The sequence below is a fragment of the Gymnodraco acuticeps genome, unplaced genomic scaffold (genome assembly GCF_902827175.1).
Source record: "Gymnodraco acuticeps unplaced genomic scaffold, fGymAcu1.1, whole genome shotgun sequence".
Taxonomy (NCBI): Eukaryota; Metazoa; Chordata; class Actinopteri; order Perciformes; family Bathydraconidae; genus Gymnodraco; species Gymnodraco acuticeps.
Genome location: NW_022989876.1, coordinates 380815 through 392423, shown reverse-complemented (window position 1 = coordinate 392423; position 11609 = coordinate 380815). Strand labels below are relative to the sequence as shown.

At 42.2% G+C, this 11609-nt stretch overlaps 1 protein-coding gene across 1 annotated transcript in view; it reads right to left on the bottom strand.

The window, feature by feature from the left end:
- actn1 (actinin, alpha 1) overlaps positions 1-11609 on the bottom strand; it is a gene marked incomplete in the record, with an annotated part of 71584 nt that overhangs the window by 10879 nt on the left and 49096 nt on the right. Inside the window, 7 exon segments of the mRNA XM_034197700.1 lie at positions 1-73; positions 703-811; positions 1166-1316; positions 2420-2567; positions 4723-4953; positions 6335-6427; positions 10946-11031. Of these exon segments, the coding sequence (XP_034053591.1) occupies positions 1-73; positions 703-811; positions 1166-1316; positions 2420-2567; positions 4723-4953; positions 6335-6427; positions 10946-11031 (891 nt within the window).

The window sequence follows — 11609 nt, the reverse complement described above, 5'->3', positions numbered from 1 at the left end:
TGTTGAAGGGCGCCGCTCGTTTGGCGAACTCCAGGTACAGCTGGTCGATGGTTTCCAGAAGCTTCTCAGTTCTCTGCGGAGCAAAAACAAACTAGATTACACACACACGCTTCTTTCTTAAAAGGAGCTTCAAAGTCTTGTTGGGTTAAACTCAAAAAGCTTCTATTGAGTCATGATCCTACAGAGAGCTGAGGGTATCAACATGGATTTAAGGGTTCATATACTGGATTTTCACAGATTAAAAACCTCAAATCTTGAATCTTAAAAGGATGTTTAAGGCCAGTGGGAATCCTGAAAATCAAATCTGTTCACGGCCTATCGCTGTGAGGAATACTTTCATCTCTAAGTGTGTCTTTCTTCCTGCACCAAGGAGGGTAAACAGATATGAATGCTGCTGCTGATTTCACTTTCACAACGTGTTATTTGAATGTTTGTCTACATATGAAAATGCTGTTGATGTATTGTGATTTTAAAAAGGTGTCTATTAACATCTGGCCGGGGACAACAGCTGGAAATTCGCAATGTTGGCTAAAGCTGCCCCATTTACTGTTTTTTGTGACAGTTGATCAATGGGGACTGTTTTGCTGAACGATGTAAGTCTCCCCGCTGTGGGACGAATAAATGATTTCTGACACGGAAAAAGTGATTTTAAGGATTTAGAGACTCTTCAGTTCCTGGTGGATTTAGTATTCTCCTCCTCACCTGCAGAGCATCGCTGCGTTTATGGGTCAGAGCTCCCAGAGCGTCCCATTGGTCGCAGATATTCTGACAGCGAGCGTTCACACTGGGGGAGTCGTAGTAGTCCAGCTCACTGCAAACACACCATTCATTACAGCATCATCATTACCTAAAATTCTAATATAAAATAAAATAAAATAAATAAATAAAATAAAATAAAATAAGAAATAAATACAATTATTAAATAAAATAAAAAATATACATATAAAAATAATATATAAATAAATATATTTTTATTTTCATTATATATATGGATAAATAATAAAATTGTTATATTAAAATAGTTGGCAATTTGATAGACAAATTGTTGCAGACTTCGAAAAATGGACTCAACATGCCTCTCTCATCCTATCCTACTGTATTTCATATGTTATTGATCAGTGGAAGGAAACATTTCATCCTCTTCCCTCCTGTCCTGGTGTCTCACTTTAACTCCTGTGCGATGGCGGCAATCTGCTCCACTCGGTCCTGATGGGCGGCGAGGTCGCTCTCGAACGCCTCGTGTTTCTTCAGCAGAGCTTTGATCTCCGACAGAGAGGCCGTCTCGTAGTCGTGCTTCTGCAGCATGGCCTCCTTACCTGCAGGGGGCGACACAACACACATCTCAGATACGTCTACACCAGTGTTTCTCAAACTTTTTCATACCACTTAACCAATAAAAAAACACTCGCGGACCACCTAACTCCACAAATATCCAAAAACACATCGTTTTTTACAAATCGCCTGAAAATGGTACAAACAAGTGGCAACATGTGTGATGAAGGTATTTATCTGGGCTATATCATGCAATTGAAAGTGAAACTTAAGCTCGTTCCATTGCGGAGATATTCCCGCGAGAGTGCGAAAAACTTAAATACATTTATTTATTTCAAATGTGAAATTTTACCAATATACTCACGGACCACTAGGGGGCGCTCACGGACCACACTTTGAGAAGCACTGGTCTACACTCACATTTCCCTGTTAAGAGAGCTTTTTGAGGCCATAGATTCAAAGATTGTTGGTTATTTTGCTTCCATAACATGTCTTCTTTCAGACTATTGAAAAAAAATCCACATCCAGGAGTTTATTTGACTAACTTTGTGTGTTTGTGTCTGTGGATTTCTCCAAAATTCACAAAAAGTAAGCACTACATGACGCCTCATTTGCAAATTGAATCAGAAAACTTCAGAAAACTTGTAATATATGTGACATTATTACGATTTTTTTCCGAAACATTGCAAAATATTTTTTTAAATAAAACTGGAAATCAACTTAACTCAGATTTTAGACATTTTCTCAGAAATATTCGACTTGACTTCACTTGCATTTTTTCCCTTAAAAATATAATGACTTTTTCCTCCAAATATTACAGCATTTTTCTAATCATTTTTCAAATTTTATTAATTTTCTTTTAAAAAATATTTATAACTTTAATTATCTAAATATTACAACTTTTTGTCGGATTATTACGACTTTTTTCCTCAAATATTTTAGACTTTGCTCCAATTCCTCAGCAGAAATCTCTCACACACACCAAGCTGTCCACTCTCATTCCTCTCCATATTCTGAAGCTTTGTACACACCAGTCACAAAGTCATTCATACACACTTTATCACTGAAAACATGCAGAAAATGACTTTTTAAATCTCTATAAATCAACAAAATAAATATAATAATCTCTCTTTAAATCCCTCCCTACCTTCAGTCCAGGCTTCGTGGATCGTTGCTTTCTGACGGAACTTCTCGGCCAGATGGTCGAGTCTCTCCAGTCGGCGGATCTCGTTGAGGAGCCACTCCTCGTACCCTTTCTCCGCTCCCTCCAGACCCCCCCACGCATTGTTGATGTCCTGAACGAGGAGAAAGAAACCAATACCTGAGAATGTATCCTTACCAAAAACAGAGAGGGAGAAACTGGCATTGTCAGGACTGATATAGTGCATCACTAAAGTTAAACGTGCAACATTAACATGTATTTGGAGTTGTGTTAAACGTGTGCAAGTCCAATAATAATTCTTCTTCCTGAAAAATGCTTGTAAGAGTCTGAGGAATCAGAGGAAAAGTGTTGCGCTGTGAAACAAAAATATCTGTTATTTTGCGTACAATACATTTTTGTAAATGGCAAGTTTCTAAGACAAAAAGACAGCTAGCCTAAGACTACTGATTTTATGTATGCAACAGGCAGCATTGTGTGTGTGTGTGTGAGATAATGCAATCCGTTCACTTTTTGAATATAAGAACTCAACATTCTTAACTAAGTATCTTCTTGTCGTAAACAAAATTGAAAACAAATGTTTTATTCAAATTACCCTAGAAAGTATATATAATTTCAGTCGTTGGTTATCATAGTTTTGGAGTTGCACTGCACACATTATACACAAAACACATTCTTAAATTAAAGTTTGGTGCAGAAAAATAATTATATAATATCACTTACTAAATAACGAAGTTTTAGAGTGTCACTGCACACACTACTAACATAACAAGGACAGGAGAGAGAGAGAGAGAGAGAGAGAGAGAGAGAGAGAGAGAGAGAGAGATTTATTTAATTACATTTTTAAACAGAGCAGTTCAAAACCAAATGTCCTCTGGGACAAATAAAGTGTTCTGATTCTGATGATAGGTAGGTAGGTAGGTAGGTAGGTAGGTAGGTAGGTAGGTAGGTAGGTAGGTAGGTAGGTCGGTCGGTCGGTAGGTCGGTCGGTAGGTCGGTCGGTCGGTCGGTCGGTCGGTCGGTCGGTCGGTCGGTCGGTCGGTCGGTCGGTCGGTCGGTCGGTCGGTCGGTCGGTCGGTCGGTCGGTCGGTCGGTCGGTCGGTCGGTCGGTCGGTCGGTCGGTCGGTCCGCGCGCGAGCGAGCGCGCGCGCGCGAGCGCGGTGGCTCGCTGCTCGCTCGCTCGTTTCTCGTTTCGCTCGCTGGGTCGCTCGCTGGCTCGCTCGCTCGCTCGCTCGCTCGCTCGCTCCTCGCTCGCTCGCTCGCTCGCTCGCTGCGCTCGCTAGCTCGCTCGCCGCTCGCTCGCTCGTCGCTCGCTAGCTGCTCGCTCGCTCTCGCTCGCTCGCTCGCTCTCTGGCTGCTGCTTGCCTGGCTGGCTGGCTGGCTGGCTGGCTGGATTGCTGGCTGGCTGGCTGGCTGCTGCTGGCTGCTGCTGGCTGGCTGGCTGGCTGGCTGGCTGGCTGGCTGGCTGGCTGGCTGGCTGGCTGGCTGGCTGCTGGCTGGCTGGCTGCTCGCTCGCTCGCTCGCTCGCTCGCTCGCTCGCTCGCTCGCTCGCTCGCTCGCTCGCTCTGCTCGCTCGCCGCTCGCTCGCTCGCTCGCTCTCCGCTCGCTCGCTGGCTCGCTGCGCTGCTGGCTGGCTGGCTCGCTCGTCGCTCGCTCGCTCGCTCTCTCGCTCGCTCGCTCGCTCGCTCGCTCGCTCGCTCGCTCGCTCGCTCGTTCGCTCGCTCGCTCGCTCGCTCGCTGGCGCGCTCGCTGGCTCGCTTGCTTGCTGGCTCGGTGCTCGCTCGCTGGTTCGCTCGCTCGCTGGGTCGCTCGCTAGATAGATGGATAGGTAGATAGATAGATGGTAGATAGATAGTTAGATAGATAGATAGATGGAGAGATTGATTGATAGATAGAGATTGATTGATAGATAGATAGATAGATAGATAGATAGATAGATAGATAGATAGATAGATAGATAGATAGATAGATAGATAGATAGATAGATAGATAGATAGATAGATCGATGGATAGATGGTAGGATTGATTTGAATTTGATAGATGGATAGATTGATGCATTGATAGATGGCTTAGCTAGATTACTTTATTGATCCAATTTGGGGAAATGTTTGTGGTTGCAGCAGCATAAAAAACACAGGCAATGTGCATAAGAGAATTTAAGACACAAGAAATAAACAGTCCAAAAATATTTCGAAATATAAATAAAATAGCATTAAACCTGATTGCATTACCTCGCAACAATTTCTGCAGGACTTTCTTATTCAATGTGTGTGTGTGTGTGTGAAACGTACCGACACCATCTTCCCCTCGGAGGGCATGAAGGCAGGCCGGTTGCTGAGCCTCAGCTTGGTCTGCAGCGTGTTGAAGTTGATCTCCAGCTGGCATTTCTCCTGCACTTTGGGCGGCTTGTGAAGGCGGCGGTAATCCCTGAAGTCCTCCAGCTTCTGCTGCATGGCCGCCATGGTGTTCTCCGGCAGGCGGTTCTCCAGCCAGGGGATGGTGCGCCGGATCCACTCCAACAGCTGTGAGAGTGAGTGTGTGTGTGTGTGTGTGTGGGGGGGGGGAGAGGATGGAGGAAGTTCAATTTGAGGGGAAGAAAAAGGAGCACCATGCAGATGAGAGGGAAATAGATGAGGTGTAATGGATGTAGTTCATACAGGTGAGTTTTGTTGTTCATTTCCTTAAACTTAATGTCACCGTAATTACGTTTTCTGTCCGATTAGAAGCACCATACATGTGTTTTAGCATGTTTTAGCACATTTAGCAACATGTGTGTGTTCATTTTAAAGCTGCTGACAATTTTCCGTAGCTATAACTTTTTTAAATCATCAAAGGAAAAGCTATCTTCAAACTAGTAAAGCCTGGAAGGATTACTGGACTTTTTTAGTCTTTGGAGGAGTTTTTAAAAATCTAACTACGATATTTCAGCTGATTGTTCATGCACCAATAAGAGGAGCAAACATTTTAATACATTTTCTTAAAATGTGGTTATGAAATTATTAACTTTGAACAGATTTCTTTGCAATTATCTGCAGTATTTTCTTGTTATTTAGCAGCCGGTATTATGCATCAATACATAAAAGGAACAGTATCTGCAATAATATAATTTAATATTTAGTCATTTATCAGTAAAGCTCAAATGCAAACTATATTTTCTATTAATTTAACTACGGTACGAAAATGAAGAGAATCATTTTAAATCTTGTTTCTTCTAAAGATTTTTCATAAATAGTGAGTCTTCCTTATTGGTGCATTCAAGTACAGGGACTAATGCTGGAGTTTCAGATGTCTCAACCTTCCACAGGCCCTTAAATGCACCACCAAAAGTCCAAAAGTAACTTTAACGAGTAAGAAATTATTTGCCAGCATGTTAAGCAAAAAGCTAAATAAAATGCTTTGGGAAAGTATTTGCAGAAAATGGTTTACAGTTCGTTGTAAATGAGCTCAAAAATGCAAAAAGTATATATAATATTATAAGATATTTTTCCACTCTTACGCCTCAAACCACTGTTTCTAACCACACAGAGCACCCCCCCCCCCCCCAGGAGAGGAGGGAGTCAGGAGGAGAGAGAGGAGGTGCAGGACGAGTAAAGGCATAACAAGTGTTTTTGTGTGTGTGTGTGTGTGTGTGTGTGTGTGTCCTAGCATTACTATCCTTGTGGGGACCTACATCTGTTTACACAGTCACGTGTGGGGACTCGCCTCCCTTATGGGGACATAAGGCATGTGTTGGTTAAGGTTAGGATAAGTCTCCAGGAAATGCATGTAAGTCAATGCAATGTCCCCTGAAGTGATGTGTGTGTGTGCGTGTGTGTGTGTGTGTGTGTGTGTGTGTGTGTGGTGTGTGTGTGTGTGTGTGTGTGTGTGTGTGTGTGTATTGGGGAGGGGAGGGGGGGTGCTCACATCAGAGGCCAGCTTCTCATAGTCCTCCATCAGCTGCTCGTTCTCCTGGTTCACCGCCAGAACTTTACAGATCCTGTTTGCCGCTGTCTCCGCCTGAAGAGGAGGAGGAAGAGTAAAGGGAGTTAAAGAGGAGGACATTCAAGGAAGCTCTGTTCGAGGCTTGTTTTTTCAAAATAAAAGCATAATAGACTACCTATGTATTACTGAAGGTTATGGAGAGGCTTGATTTAAAAATAAAAAACCCAGAAAGTAACTGTATAGTTGCAGGAAGATCAGGTTTGGCCTGTTTTTCAAAATAAAACCCCAATATAAGCTCCAAAAGAGGCATGTCTTTCAAAATAAAAGCCTAAGAGAGTGATTGTTTACTTAATGGGAGCTCCGGGCAAGGCTTGTTCTTTAAATAAAAGCCCTATAAAGTAACTATATATATTCTAAGGAAGCTCTCTTAGAGGCTTGTTTTCAAAATAAAATCCGAAGAAAATAGTGCTGTACCTAAAGGAAGCTCAGGAAGAGCAATGTTTTTCAAAATAAAACCCCATAGACTAGAGGAAGCTTAGGATTCTACTTGTTTTTCAAAATAAAAGCCCCAGAGAGTAACTGGCCGTTTCTCAATCTCGAGGATACTGGCTTTCAAGCCAATATGTCAAGGATGCTACGTCGTCGAGTGCCGCCGAAGGACCGTTCCAATCTCCAGCATACTTGGAATTCCACCGAAGCCGCGTCCTTTGTTTGGGGGAAATTTCGAGGCTGCACATGGGTAGACTTCGCGTCCTTAAAATCCCCACAATGCTTTGAGCACGGACCAATTTCAAAAACCCTTGCGGAGAATGGCTGAACCGACGCAGCACACATTTAAATGTAAGTATAGTGGCGTAGAACATGTGTTGGTAAATATGTGTTCCGTGAAAGTAAAGCAAGTTCATAATTAGATAGACATCGTGAGGTATTTCTTTTCGGTACAGTTTATGTTGAAACCGTTAGAGAGAGTGGCACACTTGTTAGACTGTTCCATTCCTCTTCGTTTTCCGAAGCCGTGGCTTGGAAGCATACTTGCTTCGTTTCTGAAGGAAGTGACTTGGAAGTACGCGACTACCAAGCCAGCATCCTCGAGATTGAGAAACGGCCACAGTGTCATTAGAGGAAGCTAAGGATTAGACTTGATTTCAAAATAAAAGCCTCATATAGTACCTGTATACTTAAAAAGGAAGTTCTGTTTAAGGCTTGCTTTTTAAAATAAAAGCCCCAGAAAGCTACAATCCCCATCCTGACACAACACTTGCTCAACATTGGCCTCCCAGTCTCCATCACTGGACCGGGTGATGCATGAGTTTCCATGACAACACGTAGTCCATTACCCCGTTGGGTGTGAGATGGTGGTCAGCAGAGATCATAGAAATCAGCAGCACAGAGAAAATAAAAGAGAGATTGAAAGCATGCACAAAGCCTGGAAGATCAGCAGCAGCTCGGAGATCATTAACTGATGTGTTTATTATCAAAACCTGCTGATTCTCATCCACTTACGCATGTCTTTGACGAGATAAAATAGACTGTTATGACTAAATCCACTCTGTATTTATGACAGATGGCAAGCAGCATCTGGAAACAAATATATACTCATTGAGAGGGATTCAATTTAAAATCGACCAAATCTGGCAACCCTTAATCGACCTTTTTAATAACAATGCACTCACCCTGCCTACAAACGAGCATCGATTAAACGTGGTTCACTCGTTTGTCCACCGATATATATTTTCTCACTCTGATTCTAGTTTTTCCAGCTATAAATGTAACTTTTCATCAATATTTGAAAGTGTTAAGTTAAAATCAAAATAGATCCATGTGTGTCTGTCGTTACACCAACATGCACAATAACTGGTTTGTGGATAGGACATTTTATTTTAAAGGCGGTATTGACCGTGTCCTTTTAGATTATCTGTCACTCAAACTTGTATCCAGGCAACAGATTCAAAACACCTAAACTCCTGCAGGTATATCTCCTACAAATAAGCCACAACTGTTTAAATGCTATACATATTTTTAGGTTTTATTGCCGAGGTTTTTCCAGCCTCCTGCAGAGTGTGTGTAGGTCTCCTTTTACAGAGTGCAGAGCTTCATACACACAGCTGCTGCTGAGAGGCCTTATAAGGAGACGACGATGTGCAGTCATACTTCTGTGAGCAGACGTTTACATTTTTGGCATTTATATTTAAATACATAAAGTAAGATCAAGCTTTTTTTTCGTTTTTTATTTCCTCTTTTTAGTTAATTTTATTTATATAGTTTTTCTTGTGTTTCATCAGTTCCATTTTTTATTTTATTGCAATTTATTTTGTTTAGATCAGACCGGAGGTGGTAGAAGTACTCAGACCTGGTACTTGAGTAGAAGTAGAAGTACTCAGATCTGGTACTTGAGTAAAAGTAGAAGTACTCAGATCTTGTACTTGAGTAAAAGTAGAAGTACTCAGATCTTGTACTTGAGTAAAAGTAGAAGTACTCAGAACTTGTACTTGAGTAAAAGTAGAAGTACTCAGATCTTGTACTTGAGTAAAAGTAGAAGTACTCAGATCTTGTACTTGAGTAAAAGTAGAAGTACTCAGAACTTGTACTTGAGTAAAAGTAGAAGTACTCAGATCTGGTACTTGAGTAAAAGTAGAAGTACTCAGAACTTGTACTTGAGTAAAAGTAGAAGTACTCAGATCTGGTACTTGAGTAAAAGTAGAAGTACTCAGAACTTGTACTTGAGTAAAGTAGAAGTACTCAGATCTTGTACTTGAGTAAAAGTAGAAGTACTCAGAACTTGTACTTGAGTAAAAGTAGAAGTACTCAGATCTTGTACTCTAATAAAAGTAGAAGTACTCAGAACTTGTACTCTAGTAAAAGTAGAAGTACCAAAGTGTAGGAATACTCTGTTACAGTAAAAGTCCTGCATTCAAAATGTTCCTCAAGTAAAAGTAGGGTTAGGCTATACAAATATAGTTAGAGTACCAAAAGTAAAAGTAGTCGTTGTGCAGATTGGTCCATTTCAGAATAATATATATGATATGTTTTATAGTTATTGATCATTAAAGTGTTCTCAAAGCTGGTAAAGGTGCAGCTAGTTTGAAGGACTTTGGATAAGAATAAAAATGTATGGATTTTGCTATTTTTCAGCGTTTTAAATCAAATATAACCGACCCAAAAAATAAATATTAGTAAAAAACACTATCTTAATTCTCTGCCGCCACTTCGGCAGGTATTTGATGATTGTTCCGAGATTTGCTGATTTTATTTTTTTAATTGCTCACCTTCTGCTTGCCTGAGAAGGCGTGGTAGTAACACGACACATAAGTCATGACGGCCTTCTCATCCGGCCGCAACGTGCTAATGATGTCTGCAGGAAGAGGGGGGGAGAGAGGGGAAATGCATGAGAGTAAAAGAGTGCAGAAACAAGAGGACCAGCAGGAGGAGGAAGAGGAGGAGCACCAGCAGGAGGAAGAGGAGCACCAGCAGGAGGAAGAGGAGCACCTCAGCAACATGCATCTCCAGCCTCACTAGAAGGTCTTTGAGTGGGTATGTCTTCTTTTCAAAATATAAAAATATGTACGGCAGGAAGTAGAATAGAATGATTAAGTTAGCCATGGTAGTCTTTTATTTTGAAAGGTTAAGGGTTCTACCATCTTTTTTTAATTATTAGAAGCTCCTACAGTATTTAGGTTTTCAAAATAAAGCTTTGAATGCAATACATCCATATTTCTTACAAGACATTTTGACTTTTGGACCTTACAAACTCACTAGAAATATTAGGATACATGTGTGGGAATTTGAAAGGTAGGAAGTCGGAAATAAATCCTTACATTAACAGCCGGTGGTCCAAAAATATTATAAAAGATGTGGTCAAATATATCTTGCAAAACATGCCTGAGGAGGCAGAGACATTTCAGTCTTTTATTTTGAAAGGATTAGGGCTCTACCAACATCTTTTTTTATTCAAAGCTTCTACAGTATTAAGGTTTTCAAAATAAAGCTTTGATTGCAATGTTTTTCAAAGTCATCTTTTTGCAACAGAAATCCGAGGTTGAAACCGATCGAAAAGACTTCTTAAGTTCTTAAGCTTCAAACCTTTTGGTACAGTGTGATGAGGTATAACTTTTTAAACCTTGTATTTCTTTGTGTCCTGTAACTCAACTTAATTGATTTAAGAGTCAGCCTTGTGACCTCCACGCTCTCTGATAAACAGACATTTCTTAAACACAGCTGTTTCTCCAAGACTCTCTGACTTCCTGTTAGCCGTCAAACTACTATCAGAGCTGATATCTTGCAGAGAAAACAATTAAGCGTATCAAATAAAAATGTTAATATATGTATGGCAGGCGAGGCTTCAGGCTAGTTCCTCTCCGTCTGTTATCAGAGGATCTTATCAAATATTATTAAATCAAAATGAGGTGGGGGAACCGAGACACTCGAGGTGGACTGGAGATGCATGTGTGCTCATCGCCTCTGAGGAAAAAAAACGTCGTCCCAGCATGCACTTGGTGAACCATGCGGAGAAAGTGAAGGAGAGTGACCCCTGCAGGAAGATAAGGTGTTAGGAGGGAAGGAGGTGAGGAGGGGGGAGACGCTGCTCCAGGATACCTTCTGAGCGCCGGAGAAGGCATGGTAGAAGCTAGAGACGTACGTCATGATCGCCTTCTCATCCGGACGGGCTGTGCCCACGATATCTGTGGGGGGGAGGGGGGGTAGGGGGAGGGAGAGAGGTAACGAGGTAGGGAGGTAACGAGGGAGAGAGGTAACGAGGGAGAGAGGTAACGAGGGAGGGAGAGAGAGAGGTAACGAGGGAGGAGGTAACGAGGGAGGAGGTAGGTAACAAGGGAGGGAGGTAGCGAGGGAGGGGGGGTAGGTAACAAGAGAGTGGGAGGTAGGTAACGAGGGAGGAGGGAGGGAGGTAATGAGGGGGAGGTAGGTAACAAGAGAGGGGGAGGTAGGTAACGAGGGAGGGAAGTAACGAGGGGGAGGTAGGTAACAAGATAGGGGGAGGTAGGTAACGAGGGAGGGAGATAACGAGGGGAGGTAGGTAACAAGAGAGGGGGAGGTAACGAGGGGGAGGTAGGTAACAAGAGAGGGGGAGGGAGGTAACGAGGGGGAGGTAACGAGGGAGGAGGGAGGAGGGAGGGAGGTAACGAGGGAGGAGGGAGGGAGGTAACGGGGGAGGGGGAGGAGGTAAACACAGGTTAACAGATAAACAGGAAGTGGAGGTTCCAGATGTGAGAGGGGGGCTTTGCAAAAAACAGAAATTAAT